At 48.9% G+C, this 23,353-nt stretch overlaps 1 protein-coding gene across 4 annotated transcripts in view; it reads right to left on the bottom strand.

The window, feature by feature from the left end:
- CTIF (cap binding complex dependent translation initiation factor) overlaps positions 1–23,353 on the bottom strand; it is a 151,586-nt gene that overhangs the window by 55,345 nt on the left and 72,888 nt on the right. For all 4 annotated transcript variants that reach the window (XM_068423649.1, XM_068423648.1, XM_068423647.1 and 1 more), the window contains one exon: positions 15,906–15,982. In XM_068423649.1, coding sequence (XP_068279750.1) covers positions 15,906–15,982 — 77 coding nt within the window. The remainder of the gene's footprint in view (positions 1–15,905; positions 15,983–23,353) is intronic.

Consider the following 23,353-nt stretch of genomic DNA (forward strand, 5'->3'; position numbering starts at 1 on the left):
AAATATTGTTTCTGCAACAAGAGCCCAAACAACTCAAGCTGGCAACTTCTTCACGCACTAACCATGCCAGGAGGCCCTGCTGAGCTTCAGCATGTTGCTCCCTCCAAGGTCTCCAGGGCCAATGTCCCCAACTTGGGCTTGCAGGGAGAAGGAGCGGGTGCCTACTGAGCCACCCTGCTGAGAAGGTGACTACTTGCCCTGGCCAAAAACTGGAAGTTGACACCCAAACCGTGCAGCCACATCGCTGAAGTGCTGCTAGGTTTCTTCAAATGGGCCAGGTCGCATGGAAAGACCTCGTGTGACACAGGGGATGCCATAAAACCTTTTTTTTAACCCATCGAAAGCATTAACCTCTGCTTGCCCTTACCTCTCAGTTCAGTTGCCAGATAACCTTGGAGAGTAACCTGGTGGCAGAAAGCCCTCAGTGCTCGTTCCAAGCGATCACCAGCAACGGCACATTTATATTTGAGGATTGAAAGCAGAAGAAAGAAACAAGTTATTTCACTTTATATTTGCTCCAGCAACCAGCTGCTGACAACACCTCTATGAACTCATGCTGGAAAACAACGTGTAGATGGATAAAGCCATTCCCAGTACTGAGGAGCTGTGCAGGAAACACTCCACCAAAGAGAAAGCCACTTCAATAACAGATCGGTTTCCTAGTGCAGAGGAACCTGTCGCTATATTTCCTTCCCTCAATTCTGGCCGGCTGAAATAGCATCACGTAGACGGTTGTGTTTTGCACTACATGACACTAAAAGAGCAGCCTTGAAGGACAGTCTCATGGGTGACTGGGTTCGCACATACGATGATCTGGTGGCCACAGGTTCACTGCAAGGTCTGTGGTGGGGGAAGGTCCAGCCACAGCCCCTTCTCTCCTTTCTGCCTCAGTTTGCTTGCAGGGAAAGGAGGGATGCTGAGAGCAGCCCTCTGCCAAAAAGTACTTTGAAGTTGATGGACAACGAAACACCACAGCATTGTTTCATCTCTGGCTGTCTTCCTTGGGGACAGCTCTAGCATAGCTTCCCCATGACTTTTCCTACAGCTGATTGACCCAACAGCACCCTACACTTGCCCATGCAATGAGGACTTTCCTGCCAGGTTAAAATTAAGTAAGTCACATTGTCAGCTACCAAAGCAACACCAATACAACCGAGATGACCAAGCTGTCCTGGGTGGAGGTCCACAAAAATGATCAGAGGGCTGGAATGCCTCTCCTATGAGGAGAGGCTGAGAGAGTTGGGGCTGTTCAGCCTGGAGAAGAGAAGGCTCTGGGGAGACCTTATTGTGGCCTTTTGGTACTTCAAGGGGGTTTATAAGAAAGATGGGGACAGACTTTTCAATACGGCCTGTAGCGATAGGACAGGGGGTCATGGTTTTACACTAAAAGAGGGGAGATTCAGACTAGATAGAAGGAAGAAACATTTTACGCTGAGGGTGGTGAGACACTGGCACAGGTTGCCCAGAGAGATGGTAGATGGCCCATCCCTGAAAACATTCCAGGTCAGGTTGAACGGGGCTCTGAGCAACCTGGTGTAGTTGAAGATGTCCCTGCTCATGGCAGGGGGGTTGGACTAGATGACCTTTAAAGGTCCCTTCCAACCCCAACCATTCCATGATTCTATGATCCCAGAGCAAGCACTGTTGAACACTTCTGTTGATGGTCTTGCTTTCACAATGGCAAAGCATGTTTTAAACGCTGACTCCCACTTTGCTGAACACAACTGCCAAGCTAAGGTAGTGCTCAATGGGCACTTAGTGTGCAGGCACAGCCATGTGAGCACTTTAACTCCCATGACATGAAAAGAAGGATGGTTCAAAATAGGCAAAAGGAGGTATTTCTTCACATAATGCACCATTAAGCTGTGGAGCTATGTTATAGGAGATGTGAGTACCAGGAATTTATAAGGGTTCAAAAAGCACGTTGCCAAAGTCATGAAAGGAAAATCCATCAGGAGCTACTGGACACAAAGGTGAGGAAATGTGGTCCTGCAGATCCTCAATGTGTAAATTCTTGGAGAATCATAGAATCATTATAGTTGGAAAGGAACCTTAAGATCATCAAGTCCAACTGTTAAGAAGAGCACTGCTGGGAAGCAGCATTACATGCATACCCTGTTCTTCTCACACTCCTCCTGGCTGGTCCATTGCTGGTCACCAAGCCAGGTGGTCAGGTGTGATGCATCACAGCTCTCCTCCTGCTCTTACTGACCTCCTGACCAGCTCCAGCACACCACAAGCACATCTAATTGCAAAGGAAAAACTCCTGCCCCTCTGCTGATGCAGGACAGCATGGCAACCATAAGATAAGGCAAGTTATCTCCCAGATGGGTGGAGGGGTTGCAGTGTAAGGCACTCTGCACGCACAGACAGCGGCACGCGCAGGCAATTACCACCACCCAGCTCACGTGCCGTAATTCATTAAGCCGCAGTAACGCAATCACCCAGCTGAGCCCTTTTAGGAGCAAACTGCCGAGACAATATTGTCCTCTGGGGACCTGCAGATCGGAGAATTAATTTAGTGTAATAAATCCCAGCGATGTTGCAGACAATCAAACCGAAAGAAACGATCTGTCTCTAAATTGCCTGTAACAAACCCCTTGGCTGATGCCCACCTCGTCGGTGACCGCCGGCTCTGCTCAGGCAGGAGGGGCAAGTGCTGACTGTTTGTTTGGGACTTTTCATGCATATGAACACTTAATCTTTGAGGAACCTCATCGTAAAGGATCAGCACTCCAACAAGGAGTTTGTCACCTTGTTCTCTGGGATCCTCAGCTTCAGCTGGCACAGCTTTCTCAGTCATATGGTTTAGTTTTAGGTAGTCCCGTGAGGAGCAGGGAGTTGGACTCGATGATCCTTATGGGATCCTTCCATCTCTAGATATTCTACGATTCTTCTCTGAGATGCGCCTTTAGTGTGGTTGTTCCTAAAAACATGACCTGTCCTTCACCACTGGTTCAAAGTTTCTAAATCTTTAGCAGGACAGCAACTATTATTTTAACAGCATCTCTGCTTAGATGCTTTCAGCTGCCTAGAAGAGTTTTTTGTGTTGTTACACTCTAAACACTATGATTTAGTTAGAGGCTAGTATTGCTACTCGTCATTGCAGGCAAGTACACCAACAGAGACTTAAAAAGAAAAAAAAATTATTGGTCCTGAGTTTGCTCAGGAGAAGAGCTCTTCCACAAATGGCAGCTTTTCACAGCCACCATTACGTTGGCTCAACTCCTCTGTACCCTGCTCAGCGTGGACGGCCGTGATGTGACCCGGTGGGTTTGTGATGTTCCCTCTGCACCCCCAAAGAGATTCTCTGTGGTGGCTCCAGTAACCCCCATCAGCTCCCAGGAGGGCACGGAGGAGACAGGAGCATAAGGAGGAGGACGAAAACCTGATTTCTAGATGCTGCTTCAGGGGTTCAGACCCATGTGCCATTAAACCTAATTAATTTGACTTGGAAATCCTACTGAGAAGGAAAAGAGTGTTTCAACCTTTTCAATTCCTTCCCTTCCTCTCTCTTTCTTCTGTTTCAGCACCATTTGTTGAGTTCAGGAAAAGCACTGCAAATCATTTTCCTCCATACTAGGTTTCAGCAAGTACCCGGTCCATCCAAAACATCTCGTTTTGTTCCAGCTAGGAACAGCACTTCGGCACTAAAATAACGTCTTGATATTGTTGCTTTCTTTAATAAACATCCTCTCCTCTCACTGCAAAGCCCTCAGTAAATGACCCTGGAGGAACAAAAGACATTTCTGTATTGTTTTAAGTTCTCTTCCTTTCTGAAAAACCTCAATTAAAACGGTGAAAAAGCAAACGTGTCGCTACTATACTCTGTAATTATGAACTCATGTCTATTCACTTGCTCAGCAGGAGAGGTTTGTCCCGGTGACCTCTGCGAAGGGGTTTCTAAGGCTTTTTCAAAATTTCACAGCCTTAAAAACGACACATTCATGTCAGCCATAAAACACGTTCACCTTCGCCTTCACTCAAAATAACTTGCAATCTTAAAATCCAGGGTGAGGGCCATTCCTGTGACTATTTTTATTTGTGAAAGGAGCCCTGGCCGTGAATAGATTGGCATGGGAGCAGCTCTGGAAATAGTGCAGCCCTTCAAGACAGCGTGAAAATTGCGTGAGCACAGGCTGTTGGCTTATTGTAAAGAGTTTTCAAACAAATACCTTGCATGGCATGCTCCTCGGTGATTTTTGGGGCTTTTCTTAACAATCCTTCCAGCACAAAAACTACCTGGCCCAGAGACGACACGTGCCATTGCGATCCCAACCTCTTGACTTGCCTATGTGATGCTTGCAGGAACAAGCGTGGAGTTTTCTTTTGGTAAAGTCTCGCTGAGAAAACATTTTGCAAGACAAAATGCTGGGACAAATTGGTTCTATATGTATATATCTTGGTTATGTATGTGTGCGTATAAATATCTTCAAGCAGAGAGTGAAAGATGAGGAGAGTAAACGAGGAAAACCCATTTTTTTTATAAGAGATGAAACAGTGGACAAGATGATGCCTATGAACTCAGAATCGGACAATAATGAATGCAGAACAGCAGATTTTCATGTAAAATAAAGTAATATTGTCCTTTAAATACAAGCTAGACAATAGCTTTAAAATTCACACACAAGACTACAAGCTACGCTGCCTCAGGGTCCGTTCCTGACCCTTCCATGATTTCATGACACACCTAGGTATATATATTTCTGTTTTCAACATTTAGGACCAAACCCAAGGGAGCACCCATACTTCCACAACACAGCTTAGGCAACGCTGAGGACCCTACAGCTCTCATCAATCAATTCCCCAAACCCCACCCAACCCCAAGGGTTTGGCTCAGCTCACGTTTTGTCTAAGTGCCAAAAGCATCACCGTCACGCGTGTCCTGAGATGCCACCGTCTCCTCAGACCCCACCAGTTCAGCCAGCTCCTGCCTTAGGACACACCAGATTCGTCAACTGGGCATCCATCCACCAGCTCCCTTCTAGAAGAAACCTTCTAGAAGAAGGTGCAAATTGTTAATTGAAGTGAAAACAAGGTAGGGGTTGTAGCAGGAGTTGGCAATGCCTTGAATGGGCTCAGGGCTAAACCCTTCCACCTGTGATGGCAATAGTTTGGTCTGTTGACACCTGTTTATGAAAAACTAAGGGCAAAAAGCCAACTACACACTTCACCCAGGCTGCTGAAACACCAGTGAGTGGTGTCAACTCCTGCTCATTAGCAGTGCTGAGCCAGCTTGGCTGGTAGGGGTCCACCTATCCAGCTGATGGGTAACGAGAGCTCGCTCTGGTCAGTGAAGCTCGGCAGCCTCAACAAGGGGTAGAGCTAAATGTGGGTGAGGGATCTCATCAACCATGCGCATCTTCCAGGTACAGATACAAGCAAATTTTCTCCAGACACCAGAAATACTTATGGCAAGCATGGTCTGAAGTGGGGACTGCTGCCTCCAAAGCTTCTCAAAGAAGTGCTAAGGCAGCACTCTCTGCAAGTGTGAAAACATCCTTGTGGAAACCTTGCTTTCCTTGGCTAAGAGATTGCCCCTCCATGAGATGGGAGAGAACGGGATGCCCAGTCACAAGTCTTTGTTCTTGCTGAAGAGAGCCCAAAAACAAATCCCCATCCCAGAGCTTCCTCCGGCGTGAGATGTTTTGGCTCAACTCCTCCCACAGCTCTTTGTTTTTCAGACTTCCTTGGTTCTGGTCAACATGGGAAAGCGAAATAAAGCAAGGAAACCTGTTCTCTTAAGACGGCCAGACTCATTTTTCTTATGTGCGGGCCAGAAGATCTCAGTGAGAAGCTTTCCAAGGCTCTCCAAGCACCTGTGATTGTCACCTTTGGGAATTTCCACCTTGTCCCAGGGGAAGGGGAATCCTCCCTCCTTTCCACGCAGCACTGGATTATTGTAGGGTTGGTCACAAAGTTCAGTCTTGTGCAGGACTTCTATCAGAGTGCCACTGTGGAGACCCTCAGGTGCTGTGCATAAGTGCTTAGGGTACAGAACAACTGCTCCCCAAAGAGCTTACAGCAGCAAGATGCATTTAACGCATGGAGAACATAGGCACGGGGAGGGGGTTACATAGAGTCATACAGAAGGTGGGTTCAAATTGCCTGATTTTAGGTGTCTGCGATGTCAGAGGCTTAATGTGAGGTTAGGATCTAAACCATCAGTAGCAGCCCAACCCGTACAGGTGGTGGAGACTGGGAAGGGAGTCCCCTGGCCAAACGCCTGCTTCATGCTGAGGTGTATCATCCGCCAAACTCCACTGACTGCGTCCCCCCTGAGCATAACAGGAACTTTGGCACCCAGGTCATATATGGGCAACTTAGTTATGGACACATGTGGTGGGATTCAGATGGTGACGTCACTCGAGATGCTCTGTTGCATCTTGTCTGGCTCCCATCCCATTTTGGTGCAGGTTTCACAAGGTCCAGTGTCTGCTAGCTCCTTGTATGGATTTCATGATATGCTAGGGCATCTGAAATAGCAGCTGTGATCGTGGAGGTGAATCCCAGCAGTCTCTGGTAAAGGGCAGAACTGAAATGAGGTCTCCCATGTCCCCTGACAGGGCCTTGGACAGAAAAGCGGTTGCTTTGCTAACCTTCCTCCTAGTTGTAGAGCCACCACGAGCTCCTGCTCCCCTTTCCTTAACGCTCACAAGAACGGGGAGCAGCAGAAAAGGAGTGAAGAGCTGTCGGTGCCAGCAACCCATTGTCCTCCAGCCCAGCCCCTGCTGCCACACAGGAGAAAGATACCTGAGTTTTGATGAAATCAAGTGTCCCTCCACCACAGGCACACACTGAAGTTCTCCTGGATTTTTTGCTGAAACAATTATTTTGCTTCCTGTGAAGTAACATCATAAAACCCTGAGCTTATCCAGCAGGTCATTACATTTCTATTGAGGTTTCATAACAGTAAAATGTTTTGCCAGTCGTACATAAAGCCTTTCAATCAGCTGCAGAGATGGAGAAAAACAACCTGCAAATGTCTCCTGATGCCATAAAGTCTACTGGCAGCTTGGCAATTCAGGTTAAATTTAGTCTGAAGGACAGGGGTCACTTCAGTCGCCAAGATCATAAAAAAAAAAAAAAGGGAATAAAAAGTCTTGTGTTGTAGAGTTTTTATGTAATGACAAAGCCGCTCTCAACAGAGAGGTGGCAACCCTGCAGCTGGGAAACGCACCCAGCTCTCTCCTGCCACTGCCTCCTGGCATTAAAAAAAAAAGGAACAATGAAAGGAAAGGATAAAATTTGCTTAGATGAGTATCTTTTAACCCTTCTGCACCATGCCTTCAGCTAGGCACGCAAGGAGGACGGAGCAGATACAGAGAACAGTAATGGAGACGCATCTCCTGAAGTCCTGCTCATGTGGATCGTGCCCTGTTGAACTCACAAAGGTTTATTTTTCTCTTACATTAGCCTTGAGCCTACAGAGCGCTCCAATATTTACAGGAGAGCGCTTTCCTTGCATCATGTGAAATGCAAAATCCTTTTAGTTGTTGCTAGTGTCGGGAAAGGAGCTGTAAATACAGCATCGCCTTCCGTGGTGCGTCCTGCCGGCAGGATGGCGGCCGCACCATCTGCCTTCAGGGGTGACTCACGACTGGGCATGTTCTCACCGACACCCCCCAGTGCATAAGGGCTTAGTGCTGATCACAATGGCAGAAACAAGAGCAGCTGGGTGGAAAACCCCTACTCACCCCACCACAGACTGAGGCATGGGTGACAGGCAAAACAAACTCCCCGATGGATGCTAAATACCAGCTGCTCCACCCTACTGCTACTGGTGTTTCACGGGGACTGCTTGGCTAACAGGAAGACCCTACACGTGCAGCTCTGGGACGGTGCTGGGGCAGGCAAGTGGTTCTTAGACGAACCAGTCCAGGACTGATGCTAGATATAAACTTGGCTGAACTTCAGATGGCTTCTGCAGAGCTATTTGATCATCTATGTCCTGCAGTGACCAGGGCTGGGATTACTGCAAAATCCAGGGAGCACCTTCTAGCAGCCTTCCAGTACCTGAAGGGGCTACAGGAAAGCGGGAGAGGGGCTTTTGACAAGGGCATGGAGTGACAGGACGAGGGGGAATGGTTTTAAACTGAAAGAGGGGAGATTTAGGTTAGATATTAGGAAGAAATTCTTTGCTGTGAGGGTGGTGAGACACTGGCCCAGGCTGCCCAGAGAAGCTGTGGCTGCCCCCTCCCTGGCAGTGTTCAAGGTCAGGTTGGATGGGACTTGAAGCAACATGGTCTGGTGGAAGGTGTCCCTGCCCACGGCAGGGGGGTTGGAACTAGATGATCTTTAAGGTCCCTTCCAAGCCAAACCAGTCTGTGATTCTGTGTTCTATGGTGTTGGACTACTATAGCCCTGTGCCACGCTGTGTCCTGTTCACTGAGCCCAGAGCATGATGCAAAGGCAGTGAGGGCTCTTGATGGAGCCAAACCACCTCCAGATCTCAGCTCCACGAGGTCCCTCTTGACGAGAAGCTGCAGTGCCACCCAGCAGCTCCACCCATGGCTGAGTCAACCACAGCCGGATGCCCACGGGTCATCAGGAGGCAGCTTTTTGATCATTCAAGGACCACTCCTTCAATGGAGAGCCTGGTGCAGGCTTTGTTCTCAACAACCTCCTCCCAAGAGCAGGGTCCCAGCACTGTGACCCCTGGCAGAGCCTTCTCCTCGACGCCTGGAAGGAAGGGCAGCGGGGATGGGTGATGCCAGCGTGTCTGGCCAGCACGGCTCTGCAGGTCGAAGGGGCTCCTGCTTGACCCCTCCTGATACCACCTCTGCCCTGCTCCATCACTGCCTTGCACAAAGAGCAGCTGATAGACTAACCAGGTCCCAATGACACCATGTCTTTGTATGGACCTACCCAACAGCCTTGTGAGAAGTAGTAGGGGAGTAACTACAAACATGGGGAGGAAGGACCTTGTGCCTCTGCAGCCCCCTCCAGTTCCCTTGGTGGCAATCAAGGCAGACCTTCCTCTGATTGCCAGTCTTAATTAAACGACCAGTTTTATCCGCTTGCTGTTCATAGCAGCGTGTTTCTTCAGCAGAAACAGCCCTTCTCCCCCTGTGCCGTTTAACCCTGGGTACCTCGAGAGCATCCGCATCCGCTCCCAGCCTCTGCCAGGCACGGCTGAACCAGCCGACATGTGCGAAGCAGCATTTCCTTCTCTGGATTTTCAAGTTTATTTAATCCTTCACTTCCCTGGGTGACCCTGCATCCTCATATTAACAAACAGAAAAAAAAAAAGCAGCAGAAAACTTTTGCTTTATGTCTCGTCTCATCTCATCTCAAATCCCCCCCTTGCTAATGGCTCCATCTCACTCCAGCATCATACGGTCATGCAACTCCCACCCGGCCCCATACCTCCTCCCCGAACGAGGAGATCTTGCCCTTGAAGGAGCAAGCTGGGCAAAGCTGATTCCTGTGATGTTTTATGACAGGGTAAAGTGGTAGAGTGCCCTTTATGGTGTTTTGAAAGGAAATTGTACAGGAACAATGTCCCGAGCAGCGTGGCTATTGAAAACCCTTCACAAAAGGAGTTTGCCACAAGAGGAAAAGCAGCTTAATCAGTTGAACTAATCACTGTAGGTGGTTGTGAGTGTCCCTGAGGGTCTGTAAAATCAAATATAATGGGAAAAGAAATATATCACAGCTTGCCTACGCTCCTCAGCGGAGCCGCTGGCGGATCTGGGACGTTCCCTGCCTGGCCCCGAGCCCGTCGTGACCATCCTTTGGGCTGTCCCTATGCAGGATCACACTCGCCTCCGTGCGAGACCCCAGCCGGGGCTGCGTGCATGGGCTGGGATGAGCCCGGGGAGGTCCCTCAGCAACGTGGACTCTGATCAGGGAGTCAGGACAGGGGTGCCCACCCTGTGCACTCACCCCAGCTAACCCGATTTTTGGCGTGGGTGTGAGCAGGAGGGGTCAGTGGTGCTTACACAACCCTCCTGCCTCAGGAAGAGGAAACCGTCCCTGACAGCCACCCGGGGCTCGCCGGGGAAGGAGGATATTTCTGCCTCCCCCAGCTCTGAATCTAATTAAAACCAGAAAACAACACACACACACACACAAAATAATCCAGACCATTTTTTCCTGATCATTTAAGTGTAAAGCCAAGTTAACAGTAGGAAGCAAATTGGGACAATGCAAGAGAAAACTTGGGGACATTTCTGTAATCTTGTTGTCAAAAAGCCATAAGTATTTGGGGAACGCTGAAGGGAGATGGGGAAAGCACATGAGCCTCTTTGCTCCCACCTCTTCTCTCTGTGTATGGGCCAGGAGGACCTACGCAGTCTTCTGCTCCAGCTCCTTATCCCCACGCAAGGGCTTTATGAAGGATGGATTTCCCAGGTGCAGAAACACCCCTTTTAAACCCCCATCCAACAGGAGAAGGAGGAGATGAGATAAAGCTCAGCCACAGCTAAAAGTGACGGCCTGTTACCCGAGGCTGGCTGTGGTCCCCAAAAGCCCTGGCCAGGACAGGCAGAGCAGCCCCTTGCAGCTCTGGTCATCCCAAAGCCTAGAGGCACAACAGCCACGCACGGAGGAAGCACAAGGGATCCACACCTTTTCTACTGAGAAGAGGAATTGAGATGCCTTTTGGAACGAGAGGATTGATTAACTCTTAAGGCTTTTACTCCATCCTCTCCGAGCCACAGGGCTGCGCCTTCCTCTGTAATCCTCTCCTGTCCTGTAGACTGATCATGAGAAGTCCCACGAGATACCAGCCAGCACCTATGCACACATGAGGATTTCCTTTTGATAAGGAATTCAGCCTGATTTGACTTTGGAATCCAACACGATGCAACTGAACCAATGTGATTATGACAGCACCACATTTTTAAGACTTCCCCAGCAACCTTTTCCTGCTCCTCACCAAAACTGTCCCCTTCCTTAGGTAACACAGAACAATTTCAGCACTCTGTTAATCAGAAGACCAAGAACTAGGTACAAATTCACCTGTCTTAACCCATTGCAACTCCATATATTCCTTGTAAATCCTGTCTAAACTGGGCAACATTTCTTACCACTACTTCAAGGCTGATGCAAGCCTCTGTGCACGCATCTCCAGGCCATGGGGTTTGGTTGGTCAGACCCTCCATCCCAAAACACATCATCCCAGGATGCCATGGGAATTGGAGAAACCCTGTGCAGCACCAAGCTGATTTGCAATGCTGTGATAGATACTTAAGAAATGGCATTTTTCAAAAAAATTTGAAAAACAAGGGGCCGAACTCAGAGCCCATCTGCCCAAGGAGACCACGTCCCAGCACAGCTTGTGCTCCGCTAGCAGAAGGGAAGGGCGGAAGGAAAGGACTTGAGAAAAGTGCCCCAGAGTATTTCTCTTCTCTTGACTACTTGCGAGAGATAAAGGCAGGAGAGGTTCTGCCACCATCCAGGAAAAATCGCTCCTTCACTAGAGGTAGTTGCCTATGGGAGGTCAAACCAAGCTGCCTTTGGTGATGTCTAGGTAGGGTGGGTCTTGTGTGGCAGCAAATAGCAGATTAGTGTTTCGGCAATAAAACCCTCATCAGTATTCAACACTTGCTCACGTGGACATCTACGAAAAAGCTTGCCTCTGCTGCTCTCCTTCAATGATCGATAAAGCAGTGATGGCCACCATCACTCTCATCATCACAAGGTGGCAGTTACACCTTGTGTGTCCAAACCAACACAGAAAACACAGGGCATGGGATTTGTGCCGGGCAAGGTAGGGAGACTGACACCTCTCCCCGGTCTCCTGACCTGATTATATGCAGCAAGGAACCTGCCATCTCCTGTAGGCTTTTCCAACACCTTGTGCAACCAAACCCTCTACCAGATGTGGCTCTGATGTTGATCGCTGTTACCGAAAATGTACCCAACAGACCCACAGTGGCCCTTAACTGGGAAAGTCGAAGCCTGTTTTAATGACACCTCTAATTCACTCTTTGCATCTATCTTATGCAACAAAAGAAGCATGCATCCCATGGAAAAATGACTTGTGGAACATAAAAATGTATCATATATGCAAGGAGAGAGCTATGGTTGCACGCCCATAGGGTTGCTTCTCCCCAGGGGAGTGCAAGGTGCACGGCAGAGATGTCGGGGTAGGTGAGCCGCACTCCTCTGCAACGTGGTGACAGAATTTCCCGAGGAAAGGTGACGGGAAGGAAGCGGGGACGGGCGCTATTTATGGCACAGCCAGACGTCAGCGTCGTTTCGCATGAGAAACAAAAGGTGCTTCGCTAGTCCAAGACGTGGCCCCTTCTGAATGTCACCATCAGGGAGGGGAGAGGAGCCCGTACACACTCTGGGGGAAGCGACATCATTTATAAGACCAGCTGGGAAAAAAAGAGGCAGATTTCTGGGTACCAGTGTGCTTTATCAGCTCCTTTATAACAACTGTGTTATATAAGGTACCAGTCAACCCGAAGGTCAGCTAAAACCAGGCAAGGCCAGCTGGACCTGTGCATCATTATTACTGTTTTCCCCCTGTACTCGGCACTGGTGAGGCTGCACCTCGAATCCTGTGTTCAGTTTTGGGCCCCTCACTGCAAGAAAGACCTTGAGGTGCTGGAGTGAGTCCAGAGAAGGGCAACGAAGGTGGTGAAGGGTCTGGAGCACAAGTGTGATGAGGAGCGGCTGAGGGAGCTGGGGGTGTTTAGTGTGGAGAAAAGGAGGCCAAGGGGAGACCTTCTTGCTGTCTACAACTGCCTGAAAGGAGGATGTAGCAAGGTGGGGGTCGGTCTCTTTTCCCAGGTAACAAGCGATAGGAGGAGAGGAAACGGTCTCAAGTTGTGCCAGGGGAGGTTTAGATTGGAGATCAGGGACAATTTCTTCACCAAAAGGGTTGTCACGCATTGGAACAGGCTGCCCAGGGCAGTGGTGGAGTCCCCATCCCTGGAGGGATTTAAAAGCCGTGTAGATGTGGTGCTGAGGGACATGGGTTAGTGGTGGGCTTGGCAGTCCTGGGTTAAGGGTTGGACTTGATGATCTTAAAGGCCCTTTCCAACCAAAACGATTCTGTGATTCTACGATTCTATGATCGTGCAGAAGTCAGCCTGGGGGTTGACTTCTCAACCCAAGCTGGATGTCCACTTGCGAGTGGTGACTCCTGCACGTGGCAGGAGGATGCTCACCATGGTCACCTGGCATATGTCATCCTTCTCGGATGATGCAGGTCCTGGGCAGGAAGAGCCAGTGGTCTGGGGCCCTGCTTAGGGCCAAGTGCTCACCACCTTCAGGAGGAGTGGAGAAGCTGCCAGGTGAAAACCAGACCCAATTGTGTCAGGGCTTTGCGGCCAATGCTTCAAACTTGCTTCTAACCAACAGAGCAGGAAAACCTCTTTTCTTGTTGCAAATCCATTGCACATCAATCCTACTCCCATGCTTTGCTGCTACAAACCCCCTTCTAAGAAACCAGCTCTTCTTCCCATGGGTCCAGGCATCCAGAGCTGCTTCCCAACCCCACTCCCAACCCAGGCACCACCAAATGGCCCTGCTCAGCCTCTTCCAAGCCTCGCGGCCTCCAATGTCCCATCTTGCAACTTAGAGTCTCTCTGTATCCAGATGAGGTTTAAAACAAAAAGCCCGTAACTCCCAACTGTTTTGCTGGCCATAAAACCTCATCCTGAGGGATATTTATACCACCTGTGTGGCTCCACCAGCTCTGAAATGAACCTTTTCTCCCCCAGAATGACGCCTGGAACATTAAGATAATAGCACTGCAATAAAGCGTGAACAGCTTTGTAACCTGTTTGTGTTCCAATATTCCCTATTTCTACCCTTTTTTTCCCCCTATTTCTACCATGTTTTTCTCATAAAATAACCATTCTGAGACCTCACTTACTGCTAGAAATCAATTTTAAGGAGCGAGTACTCTCTGGGGACATCTCAACCAGCACTAGAAGGACTAAAACTCTCCTCCTAGTCCCAAACACACTGCAGAGGCAAGGGGACCCTGAAAACCCCCAGCATCAAACCATGTGGCGTGGGGAGATGGGGGCTGCTGAGGTCCCCAGATGAAGTCTAGGGGATGGGACCATGCCTTTTCAGCTTAAATAGTTATTTAAGACACTGTTGTTTCACTCCACTCCCTCAACCTGGGCTTCTTAGCTTTTGCAATTAATTGTATGTTTTTCTGTCTAAGCATGGACACCACCATGGATGTCCAGGCAGGACCCATGTCTCCTCCTGCATGTGTCATATCAACTGGGTTTTAAGGCTTCTGTCTCTCCTCCTGGGATACTATCCCAGTGCTACTTGGTCTGGGCTGTATCACACCCCGCGATCTTCCAACCCCAGCCCAAGGCAGTTTCTTTTGCTCTCTTCCCTTGCCATCTGTGCGGAGACAGGGATGCCCTGGAGCGCTGAATGCTCCTGTCTGCTGATGGTTTATCTGAAGGGACCAGAAAGAAAAAGAAATAGAAATACACGTCTGGCGTGATCCCTCAGACCAGCTGTTTTTTTGGATGGGAGGGAAGAACCAACGCGCAGTTCCACGGCTCTGGTCCAGCGCAGCTTTGGGCACGGGGCTTCAGGCAGAAGACCCCTTGGCTCTGCAGGTCTCCTTTCCTGCAGCATCATGCACACTTTGGATGACAGAGGAAGACCCGCTCGGTGAGCTGGGATGGGAGCAGGATGCTCCAACCTCTGCTGTGATTCCTCAGGGAGCCCAGCTCAGCGCTGGGAGAAAGCCCACCGAGCTCACTCTTGCAACACAAGCAGACATCAGCTTGGTTTTAACCATGTTTTGGTGATCACAGGGCTGCAACCCAGCTGAAACAAGACCTTCCCCTCCTCCCCCCAGAAAATCACAAGACTAAATTGCCTTTTAAATTGCACACAGGGAAAAAGGAGGGAGACCCAAAGAGGAGAGAAAATGGAGTTTGCTGCGATGAACCACCCTGGCCACAGAAAAATGATTCTAGGATGCCTGAGCAAACTCTTTCAGCTGTTTTTTAGTTGCCTGGTAAAATCTGGGAAAACCAAACCAAGCACGGAGCTAACTGCATCATGGCTGTTCACGAGTCGAGAAGTGATGGGGAGATTTGTTGACACACTCCAACGACTACTACAGGTGTCTGTAGGACTCTCCTGAAAATCCCCCCATGAGGCATCAGAGCTCAGACACAGATTTCAGATCACTCTAGGAGAAAACATTGGCCACTTTTCTCCTGTTCAGTAACACCAACCTTGCAAACTCCTGGTTTTAGTAAAGCTTTATTGCCCCAGTTGTGTTGTCGCAGCCACAACGGAACACATCGGCAGAAATAAAGCTGCATGTACAACTAACTCCATTATTCCCCACTTATTTTCACATGTAACCATAGTCACAATTCCTATAAAGGACTCTAGATGCCCTCATATAATTAAATATTCAATGTACACAATTAAATATCCAATTGACCCAATTAAATTAACTCCACGGGTTGAAATCACCAATGCCGCAGGAACTCAGCTGCCTATTTAGCACATCCCCTCCTCCAGGCAGACAGGCATCCAAAGGCTGGCTGCAAACCCCTCTCAACCACACCCACTTTGCAGTAGAACCTGAAAGCCAGTGAATTTTGCTTTTCAATCGCAAGAGAGGAAGCAAGTTGCAAGGACTCAAAGCTTTTACAGGTAATACCTTTCCCGCTGCCTCTTCTAATACAAGTGGGGAGGATCTGCTATGCTGCAATAAGGGGAAGAAGAGGTCCTTAAGATACTCCTGGAGCAATACTCATATTTAAAAGACAAACCAGGGGGATGGACAGACTCTGCATTTTCAGGACGTTAGTGCTCAAATAAAGGTTTATGCATTAACTCAAAGCTGGAAGCTGCTAAACAGCAGTATTGTCCAAAGACACTCCAGGAGACAGTGGGGGAAGAAGAAGAGAAGATCAAAAAAAAAACATTAAAGAGGTTTCACCTACCTCCGGTCGTTTCTCCTCCTTCTGAACAGTTTTTTGGTGTGTGCGATTTCAGCTTCATGAGGCAACGGATGGTAACCCTGTAAAACAGAGGGAAAAGCAACGATCAGCTCCAAGATAACAGGAGGCATCGATATGGAAAGTGGGCAGAGTGAGACAGAGCTGTACACTCTACGTTGCGAGCCTGATAAAAGAAACAGTTCTCATGCAAACATCCTTACAACATCTCAGACCTCATCGAAGCAGGTCTGGAAATCCACAGACTTGTTGTACCCTCTCAGAGCCGTTGCAATGAGCAGGGAATGGAGTTATCTGCGATTTCTGCATGGGAGAAACCACATGGGGCAAATAACTGCACCATGTATAGGTGGATCTGCACCATCTATAGGGAATTCACCTACGTTACACATGACACCACTGACACTGCCGCACCTAAACCATCCACTTTCATTGGCTTGTTTCCTTCGCATTTATTTATTTATCTAAAACCCAGCTGTAAGAATGGGGGACGATGCTCAGCAGCATTTTGAAGATACTGGAGTAAGCAAACACGAGCCACAGCTGGCTGGTCTGTTGGGGCTGTGCTCCCCCCACCATTAGCAAGCCAACGACTGTGCCATGAGCACCTTGCTGTGCCTGCGCACCATGAGCTAGTCAACCCCTGCCGCCTCTGGGGAAGGGACGGGTGGCATCCACCTACTGCAAACTGAGGTGACAAGGACATTAAATGATCTGCCCCGGTCACGTCAGTGAAAGAGCTGTGCGTAACTCAAGCTGCTGCCTTGTCCTCTCTCCACTGAAGGTGCCGACTCTCCGACTCGGTATGTTTATCTGATAAGAGGGATGCTGTAGTTACCGTCCTACTATGGGCATCGTGAGGCTTCATTAACGTGAGCAAAGAGCTCTGAGGTTCCTGGACGAAAGGTGCTACGTAAGTGCAAAGTATTATTTATTTTCCAGGGACTAGAGAGCTGTCATAACCATAATGATTTTTATTTATGCAGTATTGTACTTCCCAGGCTGGCAATAAAAGCCCTGTAAAAGTCGCTCCTTTTATTTCCATCGCAATCTGTCTTAGCCTCCAAGCTCCAGCCACTGCTGGTGAATCACCATGTGCAAGGGGCCACGAGGGAGCAGCCTGGGCAAGAGCAAGGGCTGGGTGGGAACACACTGAGGAGCAGCTTTGTCACATTGGCATGGCAACATAACACACCGACTTACAAAAAAAGTGTCTCTCTCTCTCTGAAGAGCGTTAGAAAGACTGTTAATTATAGTAGCGGTTACTGAGATAATAATATTTTGAGTTCCTCTGGTGGAAGATGTAAAGAGGAGAAAGGCTTGCGGATCAGAGAAGGTATCCTCAAGTCCAAGACCAACGAGGTTTACTGTGACCATCCATCCTGGCCATCTGCAAAGAGCCTGGAGAAACTGCTACTGCAGCAACCCTACAGCTCCCATGGCAGCTGGAGCCTTCCACTTCAGAGACCTTCGCTCTTCGAGACTTCAAGCAATGAACTCACCAAGCCCTTGGGTAAGTCCTGCTGCTGCCTTGCACGTCCCCAGTTGAACCTTGCTTTGGCTGCAGTCTTGAAGTGTGCTTCCTGAGAAGGTAGTTTCCCTTTTAACTTTCTTCTTCACTTTTAACTCTTCCAGAGAAAATGGGACGTGTCATGATCACATGGTTTTAGAAAGCATGTTCAAGACCAGTACCTACTCTCAGTGACCAAATTATCCTTCTCTCCCACTAAAAACCCCTTAACACCCAGAGGTGCCACACTAGCCACAGCATCCTACATGATCCCTCACAGCAACGGTACAGGTGCCATCGTTACATGAAGTTGCCTCAGCTTTCTTGCAGATCTGCTCACCCAGCAAGGATCTCCTCAGCGATGCACGTTGTTCTGCGGTCCTCTGCTCATGTCCCTGCACCCAGCACCAGAAAGAGCTCTCCTCATGCTCCCTAGATCTCATCTCACTGCTCAAACATAGCCCATCTTTGACTAATAAGAGAGTTTGGGAGCAGGGAAAGCTGGCAATCTGCTATCCTGGGGCTGTGGTTGGGTCATCACCTGGCTAACCAGGTCTGACTTGGGCTTCTCCTGCAGCCAAACATCTCATGGTTAATTCTGTGTGGAATCTTTGATGTCTAACAGCTTAAAATCATAATGAACCTTCTTCATTACTGAGGGCTGTGGTTTGACTCTTCCTCCTCACTTATTCCCCCAATCACTTATTTTCACTGAATGCACAGGAGGAGCTTAATATCTCCAAGATCTCTGTTCCTCTGAAAACTTGCTTGAAATTGGCCAATGGGAATCAAAGCAAATGGGAAAAGGAAGGGAGGGAGCAGACACACACAGCCCAATCACATCAGCTGTACTAGTTTAGGAAATCAGGCTAAAAATAGTACAGTACTTGGTGAGATTGTTTCCAAATGTTGTACTACCGCAACACGCTAAAGCTTGGGGTATTCTTAAGAATTTAAGCTGCATTGCAGACACATGTGCAAATACAATTACCTCGGAAAAATGAAAGTATCTATCTCTGCAGAACACAAGGACCTAAAGCATCGATTTCCTCAATGTGAAGCCTTCATTAAGCACCTCTCCTACGAAGACAGGCGGAAAAAGTTGGGGCTCTTCAGCCTGGAGAAGAGAAGGCTCTGGGGACACCTTCTAGCACCTTCCAGTACCTGAAGGGGCTACAGGAAAGCTGGAGAGGGGTTTTTACAAGGGCATGGAGTGATAGGACAAGTGGCAATGGTTTTAAACTGAAAGAGGGGAGATTTAGATGAGATACCAGGAAGAAATTCTTTGCTGTGAGGGTGGTGAGACACTGGCCCAGGTTGCCCAGAGAAGCTGTGGCTGCCCCCTCCCTGGCAGTGTTCAAGGCCACGTTGGATGGGGCTTGGAGCAACCTGGTCTACTGGAAGGTGTCCCTGCCTCTGGCAGGAGGTTGGAACTAGATGATCTTTAAGGTCCCTTCCAACTCAAACCAGTCTGTGATTCTATGATTAAAGTCTCAGGAGCTGCCTTTCTGCTCTTTTCAACTAGAAACCATATGTATGGTGGTGCATTGCTGCATGTCCTCCTTGCAGAGCATCCTTGTGCTTCCTCTGACCTCTGCCCACCAGCAGCAGACAGCATCAAGGTGAGAGATGGATTAATTACATGGGAATAAGGCTCATAATCAAAGTGGCACTCCTGGACACTGCCTGTGCCTGAACAGAGGAGAACTTCGTGTCCCCATTGGAAAAATCAAGCATCACCCTTCTCCAGCCAAGCAGTTCCCTTCCTTAGTCTTAGCCATGAGACAATGTTTTGGAAAAAAACAGTCACCGATCCCTACTCTTGCCTATTTTGGTGCCTAAACAGAGCTAAATAAGGAAGGGAGAGAAGTCGACATTTTTGTGCAGCAAGCTGATGTAAAAGGAAACATCAGCAACTTGCAAGAAGGGTGGAGTGGCTGGAGAAGACTGAAGGTGCTGGGTGTGTGGGGACAGGCCAGAGTCCCAAGGGCACAGTGAGCACCTTGATGATATAGCTCTTGGGTTTGTCTGCAGGCTACTCCCTGCCATGGGTCACACACGACAGCAATGGAAGTGCCTTCAATAGAGCTGGCTTGCTAAGGATGACCTGGATCTGAAATGCAGCTCTTCCATTTTTCAGTGGACACACTCTTCATGAAGCTGAAATGCCTGAACGGAGCCAAAGGGAAATGTCTTGCAAGGCAGAAGACCACTCTCTGCTCCGCAATGGGTCTACAAGAAGACCTACAAAAGAGGGATGGTTTTTGCTCCTGCTTGGGCCAGAAGATGCCATCAAGCCCAGGTGCTCATGGTTTTCATAGGTAGGTTTGCAACTTCTCAGTGCGCAGCAAAATCACATTTGGTCTCTCTCCCACGTTGGTTTTATTTTGATATTTATTCGCAGGTGGCTGGAGGAGAATGTTACAAACCAACATTTAGTGCTGCTGGTTCTGGAAGCGAGGGGTGTGGGAAAAGCAAAGAACAAGGAGCCCATGGTCTCAGGAAGGATCGCTAATAGGGGTCATTTTCAATTTTGGAGCTAAACACTCTGTGGTTTACATGGTGGGGAGCTTGGAGCTGAACCTGAGAAGCCCATGGGACTTCTAATGCATGTACGCGTATGTCAAGTTTAAATCATAAACATGCACGCTCCAATAACAAAGGCCAAAAGCTCTGGAAAAGAAGGGGCGTTCAGGACTGGTCTGCTCTCCGGGCCGGTCCTCTAGAGATCAGCTATGTTGTGATGTGCACATTCATTTTTAGAAAATGCAGCTCTTGGAGAAGGGAAGGTGATGTCTGGCAAGCTTAGGTGACCGTCATGTGGGCAGCTAGCATGTGCCAAGGGAAATCTGTCATCTACTGAAATTGCTGCAAACAGCAGAGGGGAGTGGGTCTGACGCCCATGCGCACTTTTTTTGTGCTTTACCTTCCTAACGAAGGTGTCTGCCCAACCCTCAACCCCGTCCACCTGCCTGTGGGAATCCAGAGAGCCAGCAGCTGCCTCTCTGCTGCCCCAGACCCATTTACATCAAAGTTTAATGAAAGAACAAATAAAAAGCTTTCAAGATCTCGTTGGCAATCTGCAGCAACCCAAAGGCCTCCACCTCTCCCCTCACCCATACCTGCCACTCCCCAGCAACATCCCTCTCCCGAGCCATCCCACTCCACATCTCAGCCCAGTAACCTGCAGGGTACTGGCCTGGGGGGGACATGAGGAAGAGGGGCAGGACCAGAGGAGGGAAATGGTTGGTTTTAGAGCTACCCTGCTATGAGCAAGAGTTTTGCTATCGTTTTTCTCATGCCTCCTCTGCAGCAGCATCAGCTGAAGAAGCTGGAAGGAGGCAGCAGCTTTGCCTCTTTTACTGGTGATGGGAAATCACAGGGCAAATCACAAGGAGATAAGCAGAAACGAGTGACCACCCTTAGGTAGCAAATCCCAGGGACTCCTTCGGTCTCTGACAACAACTGCCTTACAAAAAGGATGGTCCTATTTGGGACCAAGCTGCACCTTCCTTCCTTTCCCTCCTCTTCTCCACATCTCAAGTGCAACTGTTGCCTGGGGTGGCCAAATTCATGGGCGTTTCACACAGACACTAGGGGCTACGAGAAGTTGGGGTTCATTGCTTCATCCTCATGGTCTTCATGTCTAACACAGCTTGACTTTCAGATGTGAAACCTCACCCCACAAAGTGACTGTCTTCACTCTTACCCACTCATTCAGCCTCTTCCATAGACGTTCCCCATGCAGCAGAAACGCTTCCAGCCCGTGATGGTCAAGCAGGTGAAGATGCCTGAATGCCAAACAGCAACACTGAAACCCCAAGAGCAAACAAAAGGTTGAGAAAAGCAACTGGGCTGATGGAAAAACCCAACAGTGGGGTGATGAGAGAAGGAAAAGAAATGATCCGGCCAGACTGCAGGATCAGTCTGCATGAGCTTTATCTCAAGAGCCTTTTGTGCCATCAAGAAATATCTCCACCCTTGCTTATCTTAAACAAATGGTTGCAGAAGGCCTGAACCGAACAAACGGGTTATTAGGCACTGGGAGTTTCACTCGGTTTTATTGCACACGAAGTTCAGGGTGGGATTTATTTTCTTGGGGAGGCAGGAAAGGTGAGGTGGGGCTGGGTTCACAGCAGCCCCAAAGATGCCCCATTTGCCCGCACAAAGGCAACAACAGAAATACCGAGGTTGGAGGGAGTGTAAAAAAATAAATATATTGTGGTTCCAGAAATGATCCGCAGCAACCAACCCAGTGATTTGCAACACCCCATGATAAGGCTTTCATCTGACTATAGGATGGATCGTGTGTGGCAGGAAAGTCCAGGACAGCACAGACCTGCAGATACATTTAACTTTTATTGTGCCAGTCCCACACTCGTGGTGCCTATGGGGTTGAACGTGCCAATACTCTCAGTACAACCATCCCAGCCTCCAATTGCACATGAAAAACACGGCAAAGGCACCGCTACCTCCCCGCCAGCATCATCCCCATCACCTCTACCCACCCGAGGCCAGCATTTATCAACACACATAAGTCCTGTGGCCACTTCCAGCAGAGCCATCTCCTTGGAGACCACTTGCTGTTGCCTCTTGCCCTTCCAAGAACTCCCATGGCACTGGTCTGCCACCCGCTCTCCTCTCTTACACGAGCGGAATTTTTTACCTCTTGAAAGGAGTGGGCTGAGGCACAAACCAAAGCCTTGACCTGCTTTGGAAGCCATGGAAGAATACCAAACAATGTCAGGAAGCCGCCTGGAAATGATTTCCTCTCTGTTAAAATTTAAGTGATAAATCTGTTCCTTCAAATTGCAAGCTATTCATTTTTCCTGGAAGGTGCTTACAATAATTGTTGCTTCTGAATAAGGAATCAGTTGGTGCTCAACATTAATTGAATAGAAAGTGCAGCATTTTACAAAATACTCCTCACCCAAGATAAAAGGCAGGTAAATCCTTACAGCACTTCACGGTTGTGGCTCTCCCATTACTCCTCACCCACAACACAGCACACACAGGTCCTGGCCACCTCGAAGGATGCTTTCTTTGACCTCAATTATTGGAGCCAGGGCTCAATTAAACTATAGGGTTGGCAAAGAGGACTTAGTTTCCAGCCACCCAGGAGCTGGAAAAGGAGCAAAACTCCTCCAGCTTTGCCACCACTGATCCGACAAGCCCCACAGCGGAGGAGGGATGCTCCCGTGGGACCTTGACAGTAGGACGTGCTTGCCCGATGAATCGTGGTATGGCGCAACATGCCTCACAAGGAGGCATAGGAAGTTGTTTCTTGGGAGATGCCTCGGTTTGGAGGATTTCCTGATTAACTGCATCTTTGGGGAGCACACCATAAATTGTACATCGCCAGCAGACGCTGAACGTGTAGCTGCAGCACGTGTGCCTTGGTGATGAGCACCTCGGAGAAGACTTTCCCAAAAAAAAAGGGCAGGGGCACAGAGGAGTGATGGCTGTGATGGTGACCAGGACTGTCACAGCTAAACACGACTCTTCAGTTATCATTAAAAACACCAGCACTATTCCCTATAGGGCTCTGCCCTCCCTCTTTGCCCCAAGGACGCAACCTCCCGGATCCCCACTTGCTGAGCATTAATGCTGGTCTGTACGTCCCCTCTCACGAAATGGTGGGCGTTTTAAAGAATTAAAGACTCTACACATGCAGTCCCAGACCCAAAGAAGCATCATTTAGACCCTTATCTTCCCATCGCCATTGGCTCCTGGCAGAGAGAGGACACCCAGCTAGAGGGAAGACAGCATTTAAAATGGCATTAAATATTGGTGGCTTTAAATACTTGGTGGCAGCTGCCCCACCTCATCCCTCTGCAGCCATCTCCAGGATGAAACAAAAGACACAGAGAATGGCAGAACAACCCAGCGTGAAACTCCCCGTGTGGGGTGAAGGATGCAAATG

The sequence above is a fragment of the Nyctibius grandis genome, chromosome Z (assembly GCF_013368605.1).
Source record: "Nyctibius grandis isolate bNycGra1 chromosome Z, bNycGra1.pri, whole genome shotgun sequence".
NCBI lineage: Eukaryota > Metazoa > Chordata > Aves > Nyctibiiformes > Nyctibiidae > Nyctibius > Nyctibius grandis.